We start from the raw sequence: 20,313 nt of genomic DNA on the forward strand, positions 1-20,313 counted from the left end.
AATAATATTCTTTTTTTTATGTTTATTTTTAGTATTTTTTTTTGTTAAATAAATCTTGTATATTACAAAAGAATCTGAGTATTTTTAGCATGCTTTATATCCGAGATAAAAGAATGTTGTCCAGAAGATATGCCTACGTTTTTAATCTCCTCAAGCTATAGTGACAGATCGTTTTTCTGGACACATTTTATAAATACTATTTTAAAAACAAAAATGAACTTTTGGGGAAAAGTGAAGTTTCGTTTATCATTTCATTATATTCTCAAACAACTTATGTTTCATTTTGGTCTTAAAAAAGATGAATAGCATTTAATTTTCGTTTGACGAAAAGTAAGATTAACATTACTAAAAAAATTCTTCCAAGTTAAAGCTTACAACACATTTCATTAAAACCTGTCTTTGTTGTTATGAAGTATTTTTGAAAAACATAGTGAAATTAATTTTCATATCATGACCATTCCTTTGCATGCAAGTACAGAAGCGAAATTTTATGTTGAACATAATACAAATATACTTGTTGGATTTAAAATTATATCATATTACATATTTTTTATGAGAACAGTTGTCAAAAATTACTCTGATTTTTAACGATGTTTATTTGAGAATGCTTTTTATGAAGACATTTATTTTTACTATTGTACAAACGTATATTTTTTATGAGAACATTGTTATTTTTAAGAAGATATTTATTTTTACCATTGCACAGACTTGTATATTTTTTATGAGAACAGTTGTCAAAAATTATTCTGATTTTTAAAGATGTTTAATTGAGATTTTCTTTTGATTGAAACATTTCATTTTATCTTTTCAGACCAGTATCTGCTTATGCTTTATTTTTCCGAGACACTCAAGCCGCTATCAAAGGTCAAAATCCAAATGCTAGTTTTGGAGAAGTATCCAAAATTGTCGCCTCCATGTGGGACGGACTGGATATCGATCACAAAAACGTAAGTATTTCATTTTGACATTTATGAATGGAGAGAAATGTTCTTTTAGTTTTCACTCTTTTGGAATGGTGAAAGTGACTGTTGAAAAATCAGGCGATTCCAAAACATTGCGTTTGATTGTTAACCCTAACAACAAAAAGCTGTTAGAGACATTGATTAGAATTTACCGACAAAAAAAGAAAAAAAAAAGGAAAAAAAAAAAGGAGCCCAGTACTAGAGTACAGTACATTCTCGAGTATCCGGTTCATGATTATCCGGCTTTCGTACTATCTGGCCTAGTTTTCTTTATCGTAATTAAGGAAAACAACCTATTGCATTGACAACATTGTCAAGGCATTGGAAGCGGGCATCTGCTACGATCCTCCTACGTATCGCGTGCAAACAACAAGTTGTGACAGGAAAAGAGCAGCGTTCTGCTCGTTGTTCATTGTTTCGTCATTGTGTAATGTACCTCCATTGTTGGCGATGTTTCTGATTATAATTCCACAGCACATTCAGGAATCGTAAATTGTTCTTGGGGTATGCTTAGTTTTTTTTTAAAGTATACTACAGTAAAGCGTACAGAATTCGTGTTAAAATGTGAACCGTTTATATCCTTTCACTTACATTTTCGTTAGTATATTCTTGAAGCTTGTAGTGCAAATAATATATATAAACTACCAGTACAGAGCTTTGTATTTTAACTCGACAGGTTACCGGCAACTGCTTCTATATTTTACGGGGCAGCGACCGCGTTCACATTCTCCATAGCCTGAGATGAATGGAGGGCTTAGTACTCAATAAGTGTGTAAATAGGTATTATAACAGCGAGTTTTGTTATAAAAATTTTGTCTTCTGGTAGTGGTGGGCAAAGAAATGAGTACATAGAACTCCGGCTTGTCCGGTTTTATGTGTTATCCATCCTGTCCTTCTGCCACTTTAAACCGGATACTCGGGCGTGTACTGTACTCGGTTTTATACAGTAAACAATCGCTTGTGGAATTAAATAATGATAATAATGCTCCTAGATATTAATATTCTTAAAACTAACTATACTGAAAATGGAAATTATACTATGAGAATTTATATTAGTTCAATGATTCATGTTGCGAAAATAGTCTAATAATTTATTTTTGAATTTTATCACTTTTGAATTATATTGAATTATTTATTAAATACTTTTCTTTATTTAAGAAAAATTGAAACTAAATCTTAAACGGTCAATAGTTGTGTGAAACATTTAGGAATTTATTCAAAGACATTTTAAAAAGTCATCATTATTTTCATTTAGATAAATTGTTATTTTAATTAAGAAACCTCTTCGAAGTATTTCATTTAAAGGAAATCAACCTTTCGAATGTTTGGAAAACAAAAAGTGAACTTAAGCCTCGTTTTGTGAACCGCTAAATTCGCGCCATTGTAATTATTATTCATTTTTCACTCGAACGTGTTCATTCTCTTCCTCTCCGAAACTTTTATATTTTGCAAAATTAATTTCGCGAAATCATTTGCAAATAATCTTTATATAACAGAAAACACAAGAGGTTCGCAGACCCGGACAAAAGGATGCCAATAATCGTTCTTAAAAAAGAAGCATCCAAACCGATTGCACAAAAGAACCACCGTTCGGTTTAAAATGCGAATAATTCTAAAACAGACAGGCGAACAATTAAACATGTTCTTGCAGCTGAACTGTTCGTATTCGTTTTCTATTTGAAGAATCAATTCTCTTCAGGGACCAAAAAGACGTGGAAGCGCATAACATATATTCAATCCGACTAATTACTGAGTAAATAATTATCGAACAATCCTCCTTTGGGAGATGATTATAATAACAATAATCCACTTTCGGGGGGGGGATAATTAGAACAATACTAACTTTAATTTTCTGATTGTGCAGGAGAGCTAGCGAACAACAAATCATTCCGATGGTAAATCTGAAATTTGTTTAATTTGCAAAGTACGTCCCAGTTACTACATTAATTAGGTTTATTGTTCCGGTTTATATCTGGGCCGAAGTTTGTTCAGCAAACAATCGCACGTGAATGTAAACAAACATGATTTGTAACTAGTTGTTACGCATGGGCTATCTTTTACGGTAATATTGATGGAGAGGGGATGCCAGACTTGGCGACTTATCGTACGTTTCGCCAATTCATCTCGTCATTCAGTCTAGTTTTAGAATAATTATTTGAAATGTACTTCACAAGAAAAACGATATTACAAGTAATCTTTTTAATTTTTTAATTTTGTTGTTTTTTAAAAGAAAGAAAGAATAAGTGTGGGAAACAATAGAAAAGCTAGTCTGAATCCCAATTTGTTACTACAAATAAATGTTTACCCCCCCCCCCTTAAATTTAACTTAAGGTTACAATGGCGTATCAAAAGGGGGAAAGAGTACTATTTATAACCAAAGTCTCAATTTTGGGAGACACCAAGGGAATATTAATGTCCCGTTTGCAAGCAACTCTAGAGCCATTTTGAGTCTGGGCGGAGTCATCAGATCACTAGAATGACACCTTAGTTCGTACCTCATTCTCCATATTCTCACACCACACCAACAGGAAGACGTTTGACCCTCGGCGTCAGATTTATCAAGTGCACCAGGCCAGCGTAGGCGGTGGATCTTTTTATGGAATCGAGGTTTTGAACCTGGAGCCATCTAGCTCTGAGATCATGATCTTATAACTAGGCCACTGTGGCCCTCCAAGCAAAAAGGTGAAATTAAGATAGTCATTATTACCAAGAATGAAAATTTATTATGCCTCGAATATCACTTGTTCTTGCTATTATGCCAGTGTATACATTTTAAATCATAATCTTACAATCTGAAAAAACCACGAGCATTCAGTAGGAGATGAATATAAACTTATCAGTCCTTGAATTGTCATAAGACCCGGTTTGGTTATGTTTGTCCCGCTGTGGTGAAGGATTTAACATCTTGTCCCAGTTCTCAAAATAAAAATTCCTTATTTCAAAAGTAGTGATGTGAAATAGATATATTATGCTGAAAAAAGGTTTTGACGATTTTATTTTATCGAATGTTAAATAAAGAATGGACTATAGAAATCTGCCATAACCTGCATTTCTATATAACAGTTAATAAATGCGTCTAACTTTTTTGCAAGCTTAGTGTATTTTTAAAAACTTTTCAGAATAATACAGTGTCCATTTTTACTTTCAGTATTAATTTGGAGTATATTTTGTACAAAAATTGTTTCGCAGTTAATTTGAAATTGCATTTTTTTTTTCATTTATTAAAGAACACAAATAATTGAGCGAGTCATTTAAAACCTTTTTCCACTAAACTTCGTCAGTCGGGTTTTATTGAATTCATTCTATATTAAATGGTTAGATTTTATAAAATTTAATCTAAAACATGATCATTCATTCCTGGATGAATACTTTATAACAAATAATGTATTTTTATTATTACCTTTACTATTTTCAATTTCGTATGAATCATACAGTATGAAACTATCTAGATGGAATGATTATTTTCTATGAAGAGCAACAATTGGTAAAGAATATTTATCCGAAGTAGCCTCTATAAAGAATGAATCTAGTTAGTTTTTATTTTAATGAGGACCGATTACAACGAAAAAGTGGGTCTATAAAAGACATTTAACTCAAAACAAGGATGCTTTTCGATCTAAGAAAAAAAAAAAAAAAACTAAGAGTGTCTCATCCTATTGAGATTTCTGGACACTTTATATTGGCGAATTCAAGTATTTGGCTGACCTAAGCAAATCACAATACAAGGCCTCACTTTATATCACATTGAATAAATAATCAGATAGTAAATTTGGTTTCATATTTCAACACATTTTAAACATGCTAAGGATTTATTTTGGGCTACTATTATTTTTATTTTATTAATTTGCTGAATATGTAATTGTTTTTATTCATTTTATTGTGACAACGACCGGCCCAGCATCGCCGTTTGTATCAAATATCATTGATTCAGATATTCTGTTTTTAAAATATTCTAATAATTAAATGAACATAGTGAATCATACATAAACCTGTAGAATTAATTATACTTGGTAAATTGTTAATAGTATCCTAATATTGTATTATTCTCAGCATTTGTATTTTTTACAATTTCATTAACTCGATAATTAGAAAAAGGAAGTTTTTTTATCGACCTTCTTACGCCCCCCACCCCACCCTTTCAGCTTAGCGATCCTAGGCAGCTGCCTAGCTGGAAAACCGTCTCTGACTGATGAACACCCAACTGACAAAAATTCACTTGAAAAGACTTAAAGCATCGTTTTGATGGGAAATCGAGAGGGCTAAGCGCTTTCTGGCGGTAGGGCCGAAGTCGCCAAATTCCTCCTCCGCCAAGGCTCTTTCGTGCAACCTTGTTCCATCTTCCTCCCCATTCTCTTTATTAAGGGGGAAAGATCCTCCAACTTCGCATGTGTGTCAATATAATTAAAATACCTTCAAAATAAATTATTGGACATTAATTTAAATTGATTACCTAGCCGCGAATTGATGATAAACTTCAAACTCCAAATCATCTCTCTGCGTTTTGAAAGCTTTACGAGTTTTCCTGCCCTCCCCCCTTCTACCTATAGATCATTCCGCGCTTTAATCTGGAAAGGCGAATATATTTATTGTTTCTTGGGTAAAACCCTCTTATCTGGAAGAGGCACGGCCACTGAAGATGAAAAATGACTCATTTCCGCCGGCATGGATTTTAGAAGTCTTTGAATAGTTCGGGGAGGTACTTTAAAACGAATTCATCCCTCAATTCGAAAGTGATTGAGGTATTCAGGTGGTCGGACACTGGACGTTTTTGACTGCCGATCCTTGGGGATAACTTAACTGGATATTTGACCAGATGTTGAATGCTTGGATTTTACTCAGAGTTAACGTTGCCCAATAAATAAACTTCCAAGTTCAACTTAAATCTATTTTCAAGTTTATGTCGCTTAGTCATTTTTTTTAAAGAAAGGGGTGAAATTGATATTGGAAGATGATTGATTTCGATTTTCTGCAAGGGTCAGTTAATGTCCAATCTTGTCGGTCAAACAGTTAGCGACAAAATGCTAGAAGAGCATCGAATTACCAATTTGCATCGTTAAACTCATTGATAGTAATTGGATAATACATACATAACTCCCGCGATACTGTGGTGTCGGAGAAGTTGTTAACGGCCGTTTTGATTAGTATTATCAACCGATATCTGAAGAAAATCGGGACAGAAATAAATCAGTAGCAATGGTGCCCGATGCACATATACGATTTTTGTTACTAATCTCTTGTCCTTAAATACTTTATTCGATATTTTGTAGCAAATTACTTGCCCAATAGTTCTGGTTAAAGTAAGTGAAAGAAAGAGAAAGCATCTTTTAAATTATTTTCTTCGAACGGAACAATCATATTTATCAACTGTTTTTTTTTTAATGTTTTTGCTGCTGATAAATATTATTTGCAAGTAATAAATACATGGATTCGATGCATTGAGATGGTTCTGCAATGTATTAGAGGTTACGATGGACTTAGCGAGCATTGAGAGAATGCATTGCGGATGCTCGTGTGCTATTTTCTCCCAACTTCGTTTTCATCTGAAATTTTTATTTAAAATTTCGTTAAATTTCTCTTTTTCAAATATATTCATCACTTTTAAATATCTTTAGATTATAATCAGGAATATTTCACTGGGTGTAATATTATTTCGTAGCTTTCACATCACTATCATCTTCAGTTATCACTGTTTATAAACACAGTTCAATTTTTTAAAAAACAGTATTGTTTATAAATTCTGAGTTGTATTCTTTTCTGCAAAAGTGCCGTTTATAATTTCCATTTTGCTTTCTTTTTTTTGCAAAAGTACAGTTTATCATTTCCGTTTTGGCTTCTTTCCTGCGAAAGTACAGTTTATAAATTTTGTGTTGTCTTCTAATTTGCTATGATATTTCATTTCCTATTTTTTTTCTTTTCAGGTTTACAAAAAGAAAACTGAAGCAGCGAAGAAGGAATATTTGAAGGCTTTGGCCGCTTATAGAGCAAGTCTGGTATCCAAGGTAAGCATTGATGACCTAAAAACAATTTTTACTCGTTGAAGATTTAATTTACTAAAAAAAAAAAAAAATCAAATGATACAAGTGAGTAAATTAAGAAATAATCGGAACAGTTGAACTCCAAAATATTTTCTTTAAAATCATTTCTAATCTTTTTTCTTTATGGGCGTTACACATTTGTTATGATTATATCTAGCTCGTGATCTAAGTGCTAAAAACTGAAAAGAACCAAAATTTAGTGCGTAATGCCTTCATAATTATTCAAAACATTAAATAATGATATGCATTTAGCATACGTCGTTAGAAGAATGTGAGACTTTTGGCAGTTTAGTTATATCAACGTCCCGTTTGAAGCAACACTTGGACTATTTTGGAACGGACCTCGTCATTTTGAACCGCGGTCAGATGACGAGGACGACACCTGAACTGGCACCCCCCTCTCCATACCACACCAGCGGGAGGACGTTTGGTCAGGACGGATTTAACGTGCAACAGACCCCCTAACACGGCGGTTCTTCGGTGGAATCGGGTCTCGAACCTGAAACCCTCCGGTTCCGAAGCCAAGACCTTACCACCAGGCCACCGCGGCCTACTTTTGGCAGTGATAGAACCCTTGGAGAAAGTGAGCTGCACCCAAAAAGATTGGTAAAAAATTAGAAATTAAAAAGCTTAAAAAAAATTAGTGTAAGCTTGTTATATCTCAGTACGAATATTTTTTAGGAATATACTATTTGAACACACCGCGTATTTAATAAATCGTTTTACTGGAAATTTATATTAGTTCATACATTCTAAAATTGAATGTTTGGTGTATTCTTCCAAATTCTGTAATTTTGTTTAAATAAAATCAATTTTTGTTAAGAAGAAATTTTATTTTCTATTCATTTGATTATTATAAATGCTGAAAGTTATCCCGTTTTATTTCATCCTATTTCATTTCAATACAGTCCGGAATTCCAGTATAGTTATGAAAATTGATTTATTCGTAATTTTTTTGTTTCTTATACTTCTTTAGCTTGATTGAATGTATTCGTTAGTGTATTTGCGAAGTATTAACGTTTGTATGTGTATGAAAGAGAATGTGAGTTTTGGTGAGCGAGTTTTGAGTACATGTTTCAAGTCGTTGGTAAGTTTTATTTTTTCATTTTTATCTTCCTCCCCATTTGGATGAATGATACTGATAATGATTGATACTCCCCATTTGGTTGATGAGTTCAAAATTCAATTTTATAGCGGTTTTGAAAGAAATGCATCTTAAGTATTTCAAATTTGAATTCTCTTTTCAGTCTAATATAATTTAGCCCCCTTTCCCATGGTTTGTTGGAAATTTATTTAGAAGCCCAAAACATACATTTTCCATACGAACAAAATACACACGAAAATATAATTTTTGAAAATGAGGCATTAATGGATGCCAAAAAATGTATTTAAGACGACATTTTTAATAAAATATCTTTATAAAATCATCGCCACAGTGTAAAAAAATTGAGTATTATTATACAGGGTGTTCATTAATTATTGTCGGGGTTTCCATACCTCATAACTTTCGAATAAAAAATATTACGCAAAAACCGATTACGTATTCGTAAATTACAACTCAAAGAATTTTATTAATGATATTAAAGTGTAAAGCTTGCACAATTTGCACTTTGTAGCCATTCAGTTGAAGGCGATTATGTATTCGTAAATTCGCTGAACAAATTTTGACTCGAATGGAGGATGATGAAAATTACCTTCGGAAATGGTTCTTTACTGACGAATCCACTTTTCATGTGTCAGAAAAAGGGAATAAACATAACTGTAGAATATGGGGCTCGGAGAACCCGCACGATTATCAAAAGTCAAAATTTGTTCAGCGAATTAACGAATACATAATCGCCTTCAGCTGAATGCCTACAAAGTGCAAATTGTGCAAGCTTTACACTTTAATATCATTAATAAAATTCTTTGAGTTGTAATTTACGAATACGTAATCGGTTTTTGCGTAATATTTTTTATTCGAAAGTTATGAGGTACGGAAACCCCGACAATAATTAATGAACACCCTGTATTTATTTAAATCAATTCCAAAATCCAGTAATCGATTGCGAAGAAATGCCAAATCGCCAAGGCTATCTTGCTTTATAGTATGAAAAGATTCCGGTTAATGTATTTCAGCCAAATTTAAGTTTAATGGGTGACCTGTTGCTCTATTGTTTTCATATACATTTTTGATTATTAATTTTGAGAATTCTAGCAAAATCGGGTGTTGCAAAAGTTCCATAATCCCGAGATTTATATATGTGCATTCAATTGCACTCATTTCGGTAACATAAGAAGTCTAGATTTTGACCAATTACATAGGCAACATTGTTAATATTAAATAAAATTGAGAGTTTATTATTTTTTTTTATTTTATTAAAGTTTTTTAGAATTCTTATTCTTTTAAAAATACTCTCATTATTATTTTATCGATAGCGATTCAATTGATTCCAGCTTTCCTAATTATCATAGACCGAATTTCTTATTAGATTATATATGGTAACATAAAACACTGAAGGAATATAGCTAATATGTATAAGTAAGTGCTTATATAAAGACTTTTCAAATGTATAATTAAATACCATTTTTAAGTACTTTTACCAAATCTTTTCCTTACCAATTAAATAACTGGAATTTCTTGTTTCAGGCTGCAAATGATCAGTCGGACAATATCTACGGCAGCAATGGTCCTAACGGGTCTACTCCAACATCTATGTCTACATCAATGTCGGCACAGTCTCTGTCGCCCTTGCAAAAGAAGTCGCCGCTACTGACATCGCTTATGGAAGGAACACAGCCTTCAGGCATGCAAACGATGTCCAATCAGCAATCCCTTCTCATGGGACAGGTAAGCATTCTATTGAAATTCGGTGTAGCAAAATTCTTATTTATCTAAATACAGCTCAGAAATCTGCGAATCCTGTCTCTAGGCATCTTAGATTTTATGTCTTATCAATTTCATCAACAATCAAAGATTGGTCATATTCAGACGTGGCCATTGTCTCTCCTGGAGAAGGGATCACCTCAAATATGAGGATGAGAAGTCGTGGGTTCTCACTTCTCTGGAGGCTATAGCGATATTGATATGGCTGTGTTAGCTAGAAGGTATCTCCTATGGGTGGGGTGCGTAGTCTGTGATCGCCATTTTGTAACTGAATACAGCACCCTTGTTAATATTATTGAGACCCGATCATTCGGAAGCACTGCATTTCGTGTTAAGATGGGATGATGGGGTACTTTTCTGTTAACCGAATTGAGGATGATTTTTATCTTAATCAAATATATACTGGACATGGTGTATTTTCTGTACACCAAAGCCGTTTATTTGACTGGTCAGTGTGGCACTGTAGAAGGCTATAAATCACGTGATCAAAGCGAGGACAGAGACTCAGACCGCCAAGAAATTGGATGTCTCTTGACGTCAAAGAACTCTTAAAAATTCCAATCCTTAAATCTTCTATTAAGGACATTTTGTCAAAGCTCTTGTCTTTAGTTCTCTCCTAATGACCAGTATGCGTTATCTCTAGAGGGCCCTTTGTTGTTTGCAAGCGTTCAATATCATCAAGTGTTGTTTGTTCCTTCGTGCTAGGAGGGATATTCGGCGGCCCCCATCAAGTTCCTCGCATGACCTTTGTTAAGTCAGAGTATTGCATGCATGCCAGTTTAAATTATTTATAAGTGCAGCAGCGAGAGGAATTTGAGTTTGTTGTAATTTCAGAAAAAAAAATGTATGTCTGTATGCTACATTTGTACATTGTTAGAAGAAATGATAAGATTGCAACGTGCTTGCAGGCAGACATTTTCTTTGGAAAGTGTTACTTAAAAATTTCTTCAAACGAAGCTATAGAGACTATGAAACTCGGAAATTTATTCCCAATCTTGTAATATCCTTCTTTGTAAATGTTCAACATTAAATGCAATTTTCTATTTTTTTTGAGGGGGGGGGCGTTAAAATGCTTTCTAAACAAGTTATGTGTTCATCATATTGAAATTGGCTTGCTATATTACAGGATTTCTTGTGGCCGATGTATTTTCTGAAGTACATGGTGGCATTATTATTTATTATTACTTTCTTTCTATTAATTCTCGTTTCTATAATTTTAACGTCATTTTTGTTTACCATCAATATGTGAAGCACAAATATATGAACCTGCAACTTTTCGAATTTTATTATAATGAATGATTCCTTTAAATTTATTGAAAGGATATCTGATATTTTTGATATCGAATACTCTTTATTTTTACCTTTTAACACTTTGAGTACCTGGTCATCCATATTTGTGTGACATTAAAGGTTCTCATTCAGTGTAGAATTTGATGCAAGTAAAACTAATACCTATGTTTAATTTGTATTCCCTTGTTTTAACATGTTGTTTACCGTATGAATCACCTATGATTCACAGCTATAATATAATTAATCTCTTTTCTACTATAATTAAGCGATAAAGTAAGCATTTTATTGGATAGTGATCCGAATCACTGGCAAATCATGGCAGCAAACGTTGTTAAAAAGCATGAGAATCATCTCATAAGGTGAAATGAAGTGCCATGCATTATTTGTACGGTATTACGTGTTACTAGATACATGCAAAACACACTCCAATTTTTCACGAACAACTTCCTTACTAACTTCTTTCTTTTCCAGAACCCCATGAACGGAGTACACCACCCTCACATGATGCCCCAGCACATGTCACCTCACTCCTCGACGCCTCCCTCCCACCAGATCCTCCACCAGATGCTGTCCCCTGGGGCCCAACAGCAGCAGCAGCAAATGATGCACATGGGGTCGCCTCCTCCACCCTCCTCCCACATGATGCAGCAACACCACAACATGCAAATGGCCTCTCTCAACAACAACAACAATAACATCTCGTACACCCCGAACATGGTGAGTAGTGTTAGTTTATAAGTTCCATACCATGTTCTTGGTTTTATGTATAATATAGGATTCCGATAATTTCATAATTCGAACAAATACATTGATTTTGATGTGGAACATAAAATTATTTCAGGTTATTATGACTTATAATGAGCCAGCGTTTTGAGTTTCTTTGTAGTATTTCTTTGTAGTATGCATTTTAAACCACTTCTCTTTGAACGTTTTTGTCCAAAATTCCAAACAGGTTAAAAATATTGGAGTGAAGACGACATAGCGAATTTCATTCGTCGAGTTCTTTCTACACATTATATTTATGCATACATAAACAAAAAGGCTGTAGTTGATTATTTAGGTTAAATTTCGATGTTGTTCTCGAATGATTAAACCTTTCCTCGCCAACTTATTATATGTTTTTTTTTATTTATATCTTTAAAGTATACATTAAAAATATTATACATAGAGAGATTTTCAATCCCAGACAACGATAGGTGTATCAAATAATATTAACTGAAAGTAAATTTATTTTCTTTCTGAATTTTATAAATTTATATCTTGTTTATTTGGCCCATGGATTTGGTGCTCTTATTGTGTAATATCGATCAGTATTATGCAATATTTTATAGCACTTTGTTACTTTTTGGGTAGCTCCTAATTCATTTTTTGGATGTATGCGCATGTATTTAGTGCCTTTTATTTGTTTTGCAGTCTCCTCAGCTCACTCACCAGCAGGCCCAGCAGCAGCAGCAACAACAACAGCAGGGCATGATGTGCACATCACCCCTACAGAACAGCTGTTCCCGGGGTGGAGAAGCACAACAAGACTGGGAGAGAGACTATTGCAACAATGACTGCGTGGTCTCGCATTGCAGGTGAGCTTCAGTCCATCTCTAGCTTCATAACGTAATGATTTCAACAGTTAATTTTAAAAAAATTGTGCGTTTGAAGACCCATTTTTAATGTATTTTTAGTAATATTTATTTATATTTATTTAATATCTGTAAAAATGTTGCTGGACTTTTAGTTTTTTCCGGAACGGTCTGGATCTCTTCTCGGAAAGTGATTTTTAACTAAGATTCAGATAGTCAGGATTGTTATATAGTGTTACAAATCTATTATATTATTTCCATGCTCAGTTAATGTCCTTGTTAAAATGAAAGTTTTACAGACAGTTCTAATGAATGCTCAGACAATGACGATCTTGGCGTTAAGCTTGGCGAGAAAACTAATGGACCTGGAATATTTGAGCATCTTGGGGATCGTTCCGTTAGACTCACGGACGGACGTTTTTTCTAGAACATTCAATGCCCTGTCACTAAAAATAAAACTATATTGTTACGGAAAATAATGCAAAACTGATTCGTCTGCTACTCATCATAACGTTCGTTCAGAACGGCTAGCGTCTCTTGACACAGGCACATTTTCCTCTCTTTCCCCTCTCTTTTGGTTTTTCGGGGTTCTTTGATGTCTGTTCATTTTACAGATAATTTGCGGGAAGCTTCCGATCGACGTTCACAGGTGTGTGTGTGTGTGGGGGGGGTACCTACAATGAGTCAGATGGCAGATTTACGACCCTATCCGTAAAGGCAACAAGCTATCGGAACGGGGCTTAAGACCCGTTTGAGATCAACTCAACTGACTGATTCTCAACTTTTTTGTTTGATTATTTTTATAGTTTCCGTAGAAGGACAAAGAAGCTTCTGGAAAGATATCTTAACATCGCTCCTAATCAATATATTCTGGTAGTTTCAGAAACTTTCGTTTTTTTTTCGGCAAGCCTGGGGTCATTGATCCATCAGAACTATCTGTAAAACTATGTTCCTTGCCAAAGATTTACTCTACAATGAATCAATGTTACAAATTCAAGTTGACAATATTTTAAAGATGGTTCAAATTATAGTTTATTTATAGCATTTGTAATGATGTTTTATGCTGAAATAGTATTTTACCTTGTTCATTCGAATAAAGTTTACTTGTGAAACAAACGATATTTAAATTATATTTTTCTGTTTCAGAGATGTTTTCACCACCTGGGTAGCGGCAAGACCGCCACAGAGCTCTTACGCCTCAGTGAAATAATGACAAGAAACCCGAAGAAATCTTCATGTAAATCTACTCTCTCTGAGACAAAAAACTGAAAAAACAAACAAACAAAGACTATACGGTGAAAAAAAACTCAGCATCGACTGCAAACATTTCCTGAACATTCAACGCACAGATGCCATAACAACTAATTATTATATTAATAACAGTTATAACTATTATAACCTCGAAGATAAAAAAAATAAATAAATAAAACGGAGAGAAGTTCCGTTTGGTGATTGTTATCTCTACAACAGAAACCGGGAAAGTCTCTAAACAAAAAGTCTCTAAACATGTGAATTGTCACTCCGAGCTGTGGTCTCGCTGACTATTAGATAGTGAATTCCCCGAGAGAACTTTTTGAGTAGTCGTTTTACTGTCACTGCATCTGCTACTTTTATTGTTACTAAATACATGCGTTTATATATATATTGTTTTGTATTTTCCCATGAAGTTTAACTCATGCTATCTGGATGACCCACAAGGACTTTATTGTGTACAGATATCGCGAAAAGAAAACAAACATTTCCTCTTTGGACAGTTGGAGCTTTTGTGAAATATGCCTGGAAAAGACAATTTGACATTTTGGAGGGTAGCAGCGAATTCCAAGAATTCATAGATGAAAGGTTAAAAAAATCTGCCTAATTTTCACATGCCTAATAAATTCAATCCCATAAAGAAGTGGAAAAAATTCAATAATCTATGGTTAAATAATGAAAAAAATTGGATTGAAGTATACTTAAGTTCATGTTGAGATGTTATATTTATATACAAATGGATTAATGCTGGATTATATCATGTGTTGAACAATTTGATTTTATCTACTGCGTTAATCATTTTCATGGTTGATTTGATTTGATCTTGTACAAGAACTTAAAACTATCTCAAGGTATCAAATGACTTTTAAAAAGAAATACATATTCAAAATTTTCTCATCGTTTTTAACCTTTTATATGGTTCTCAATTTTATGTTCATAAAGAGATCGATTAGATTAATTCTAATAATGGACGATATTAGGATATCCATATTATGTATTTTCACCATTTCATTTCATAACTTCATACATTTATTATCTTTTTACTGTTTTAAATTTTTTTCATTCCTAAATTGTAAAATTATTTATGAATTTCCTTATCTTTCAATCAAAAATTGAAGAAAATCGTAACATTTTTTTATGACAATTGAATATATATATATATATATATATTATATAAATTTATAAATCAAAGTAACATACATCAGAATGGTCTATATATATATATTGACCATTCTGAAGTATGTTACTTTGATTTATAAATTTATATATATGTTTTTGAAAATCCATTCCAAAAAATGGTTTAAAAAATATTTAAATAATATCTTTGAAAAAAAATTGCAGCTTTAAAATGTCCTTTATATTTTAAATATTAGTTTCCTGGGGATCATATTTTTATGTTTCATCCTATCATTACCAATTTGAAATTGCAAGAAAATTGTGGTTAGCTTTATAAAATTGATTCAAATGATTGTAGCTTGATGGTGAAGGATACAATTCAAATTCCAGGTACACAAACCGAATGAAATAATTCAACCTAATGCTGAAAACTAAATGAATTATTCCAACGGACAGCTCTGAGCAGGGGAAACAGTTTCCAAAGCTTTCATTTTCTTCTCAAAGGTTTCTCTAATGGTATATATGTATAAACAAGTTCTTTAGTACAGTGAAAAAGCACACAAAAGCAAACAGCATTTCCCCATATATTTACTAAAATATGTGGATATTTTACATAGGACTGTTCTTTTTGTTTTCGTTCCTCGATGGTGTGGGGGTTCAATTAAATTTCCAAATGATGTTCTGTATGTAGTTTTGTAGGTAGTTTCTATGGTTCTAGTGTTGTAATAATTGTTGAGAACTATGGAAACTTTAGATCTGAAGTAGGAGCTATTTAAAGCGGCCCTACATTGCTAAAAAATAGATTTTGAAATTACAATTTGATTAAAAAAATTTTAAAAACTTAATATACTTTAGGATTATTTTTTGTATGTTAAAAAAATGAATTAAAGTAAAAATATTGCTTTAAAAATGGAGTCACTAGTTAATTGTATTTGCCTAATACATCTCTGGTATTTTCATAAGAAAAATATGCAGGCCGCTTTACAATATCTTCTACTTTTTGGGAACGAATTTGAAATCATTTTCAATTTCTGAAAGCAAAGTTTAGTGTTTGCTTCACATTTTTTTTTTCTGTGCAAAAAAAGGAAAGAAATTAAAAATTTTCTTTTTCGCTTTCCTGACGGAAAATACTGATGTTACATGTGTGCATAAAATGTAAGTCTTGTATTTAAGTGAAAAATTGAATAAAAAAGAATATGTTGCAAAACTGAATCAACTGAGTCTTTATTCGTATCAGAACCTATATTATATAGATATAATGTAAATGATGAGTTTTATTCGCTTTGTGATTGGTAGATAGCAAATCATCTGACCCAAGACACTTGAGGTTTGTTTTGCCAGTATTGTTTGAAATATTATTACGTCGTAGTAAGTATTTATATAGCACTTGACGGCGAAATGGCGACAGAAAAAAAGAGAAGTAAAGCTTTAATTAATACCCAATTAACAGAAAATAAGTTTAAAACAATATTATTTATTGATTCTACTTTTAGAAACACTGTTTGTGGTAACACTAATGAATTGCTTTTTCGAGTAACGAAATTTTTCGTCTCTCGGCTAGCAATCGTCTGAATATCTAACAATACACCCTGCATTGTTTTTTAAATTTTACGATTTAATTTTTTTTATCCTGCGTAAAAAGTTAAAATAAGATATTTCTGAATTTTAACTCATGCTAAAATATTACTTTTTTATATTTAAAATTAAACTTTAATATTTTGAATTATTGTTTTTATATTTGGAATTTTTATTTTTTGTAATTGTCATGAACAAATCATTTTTTATCCGGGGACAATACCGGGGTGGGCGAGTGAAAACGAACAAAGTTCAAAGCTACCCTCTAGAATATATATATATATATATATAATATAATATAAAGCAGTTGCGTGGCCGAGAAGAGAGAAGACACTTTGAATTTTTAATTTCGTTTTATTTCCATCCCGGAGGCATGATTTTTTTGTACAAGCAGAAGCGACGAGCACAATACAGAGCGACACAACACGAAATGAGGAAAAGCTAATGAAAATTTTATCTCTGTGAATATGTACTGGGAGATTTCAATAGGGATTTCCTACACATGTCGACCACAGGCAAGGGAATCATAGGGATCTTACAGAAGAATGTACTTGCTGGACAGTTTTTTATCCCTTCACTCGGAGCATGTGAAAGTGCAACTTATAACATTTTCCCAGCGCTTCTGTTGAATTAATTAAATAGAAAAGGTGGAATAGGATCAGGAAATGAGAGAATATTTTAGAATGAAGTTGATATGGGCTAAATTAAGATAAAACTTTGGAATTTAATTAAGTTTAAATTAGCTTTTAAAATATCATTACACACACATACATATATATATTCTGTATTGAAAAAAATTCTTATATTTTACGCCAACTTCATCTAATTATTTCCATTTCAGAAATTATTATTTAGATAATTATCAATTACTTCAAATTTTCCCATAGGAATTTGATATAATTTACTTCCGTGATCTTTATTTTTAAATGAAATATCATTTAATGTTTCGAACATCTTTTCATTAGGATGCAATTTTTCGCTACCGAGAAGAAAAGAGGCATATGAGATGAGTTGTATTTAGTCTCGTTTCAAAAAAATTCTGGGATGAATTTTACAACTTTTAATCACAATCAAATGACAAAAACGATTTATAGGACAGACTAAATCAGCAAGATGGGGCATTTGAATGTAAAGGAGTCAATGGACGGTTTCTTTTATATCGAATCTTGTCACCATGTCACACAGCCGAGACATGAGAAATAATTTTTATCCTTTTGAAATAAATCAGCTTTAGAGTTAGGTTGATAGTTATTCGTTAATATATCGATATAATTAAAATAATTGATCCAACTAAGAACCAGTGCAGACCTCCAACCATTGTACCGATTTCACCAATTTTTATTTCACCTGAAAACTTCTGGCGCTTACATACTCATCAGTAGTTAGTTTTCTTTTCCATTATTTATGCCGCTTTACAATATCTTTTTTCCAGGCAATATTTTTTCCCCCTATTTTCCACTACACTTTATTTTGAAGATAAATCTCGAAAACACTATTTCACTGTACATGCTGTATGGAAATAAATCTTGAATAAGTGCTTCAACTACAATTACTCTATTGATTTCGACAATTTTTATTTCATATGAAAACACTTCATATCTCTTGCTCATTCTACTTCCCATTTTAAAGAGATATTACAAAACAAATTTTGCTAGAATGACCAGCCTCAACAAGTGAAACGACCTCATCAATTAATTTCGACACATTGCAAGAATTGCTAAACTATCAGAATAATCATTGTTTATTGTAGAGATATAATTTAACCCTTTCAATACGACTTTTGCTAGATTAAAACTTGAAATCCTATGTAAAAATCATTCCTTCTACTGTAACCTCTGTAAAAGTAGAATTTATTTACCAATAAAGACTAAAATCTGATCTCTGAAACGTATATTCCTTTTAGAGAGGAAAGATTTAATACATTCTATAATATATTCAAGAGTTAATAGACTATTAAGATAAGATCTAATTCATCAAAATTGGTTTACATAACTTGGTTGACATTAATGCCATTAATATGGCAAGTAAGCAGTTGATTGCTGAAAACGTCTTTAATTGAAATTTATTTTCAAAATATCCATTTATTTCTGCTTTAAATTCATAAGAATGCTTTAGATACAGCGTTGCAAACTTTTTTGTTTGTATATACTTTTAAAAAAATGTATCTTTTTATCGGAGAAGTAATCAATTAGAAAGTCTGCGTAGAAAGATCATCAAATTGATTCAGAAATCTTGAGTTTTTTACAAACAGCAGGTTAATACGACACGCGATACCCAAACCTGACAGCTTAGATCTTGCTAAACGATCGCATCGGGTAACATTTTCTCTCTGTCAGAAGCTGAGAAGTGTGAAAAGTCGGAAGTTATTAATTTTCTTTCAGATTAAGAACTATGATTTTCCGAAGGGTATTCGTCTGGCACTTCATTGACTTCGCATGCTGGATTGGATGCGATCTCTACCTTATCGCTCGCTATAGAGCGACAAATTTACACATCGGTTTTCATTACTTGTACTTGGTAAAATTAATACGATTTTATTTGGGATAAAAGGCCTTCGGTACAAAAATATGCAAATTAGAAATTAAGATCTGTATTTTTTTAAACAAATGACGCATCACAAGATCGGACAAGGTTTAGTATAATAAACAAGCAAATATTAATATTAAAGTAAAAATATAAATCAGAACCTGTTTAAAATTCTTTACGGAGTTGAGTAGCTTTATTCTGAAACCTGCTTTTACCAGTAGTGTTTGTAATTAAACAAAGAGCAGTACAGTTTCATTTATATAATATAGGAAAACGCGATGCAAATGAAATTCTATTTTTACAACACGGAAGAAATAAATTAAATACAAGATGGTAAAACATATCGGACCAAGATTTCTTTCAGTAAATGAAGGTAAAGAACGAATACTTTATTTAAAATATATTTTTTTTTTCAAAACACACTAAATTGGAACATATTGACAAAAAAAATGAAATTTATTTAATAAGCATGAATTTAATTACATTTTATTACAGATTATCATTTGTTACAGATTACAGATTTATTACAGATTTCATTTTTTTCTATTCATTTGTACACGATTTTGCTTTTCTATATAAAATAACACAGGATAAAAATATAAAAGAAAAATAAATGTATCATCTTATTTATCCAACTCATTTTCGTAAATTAAATAAAATTCATACAATTTTTCGATTATTCTTTCTATTCTGTACAAAATCATGAACCTTTTTTAACCTTTATTTATACGTTATACGTTGTAAAAAGTCATGTAAATTAAGATAAGTAATTTTTCAAACAAATGACATATCATAGGATCGGTCAAATACACGTTTAAAGGAAGTTGTGACATTCTTAACTTTATATTTGATTAAATATGCATCGTAACAAATACTAATATTAGAGAAAAATATAAATCAGAAGCTGTTAAAAATTATTTACGAAGTTGAGTAGTTTTTTTCCTGAAACCTGCTTTTACCAGTAGTGTTTATGATTAAACACAGAACACAAATAACATTTCAGGTATTCGATGCATCCGATAGCTGGTGTAAAATCGATTACAGAATTCTATTTTTACAGATATGGAAGAAGGTGAAAAATAAATAAAGCTTGTTAAACAGCGATTTATTTCACCGAA

The 20,313-nt window shown here is 32.1% G+C and overlaps 1 protein-coding gene across 3 annotated transcripts in view; it reads left to right on the forward strand.

Moving 5' to 3' along the window:
- The window catches only part of LOC129965823 (TOX high mobility group box family member 3-like), a 269,775-nt gene extending 254,765 nt beyond the window's left edge, over positions 1–15,010 (forward strand). For all 3 annotated transcript variants that reach the window (XM_056080034.1, XM_056080033.1, XM_056080035.1), the window contains 6 exons: positions 812–947; positions 6,881–6,961; positions 9,627–9,827; positions 11,625–11,870; positions 12,567–12,730; positions 13,874–15,010. In XM_056080034.1, the coding sequence (XP_055936009.1) occupies positions 812–947; positions 6,881–6,961; positions 9,627–9,827; positions 11,625–11,870; positions 12,567–12,730; positions 13,874–13,937 (892 nt within the window). In that variant the 3' untranslated portion in view covers positions 13,938–15,010. The remainder of the gene's footprint in view (positions 1–811; positions 948–6,880; positions 6,962–9,626; positions 9,828–11,624; positions 11,871–12,566; positions 12,731–13,873) is intronic.
- Positions 15,011–20,313: the final 5,303 nt, after the last annotated feature.

The sequence above is a fragment of the Argiope bruennichi genome, chromosome 4, assembly GCF_947563725.1.
Source record: "Argiope bruennichi chromosome 4, qqArgBrue1.1, whole genome shotgun sequence".
Taxonomy (NCBI): Eukaryota; Metazoa; Arthropoda; class Arachnida; order Araneae; family Araneidae; genus Argiope; species Argiope bruennichi.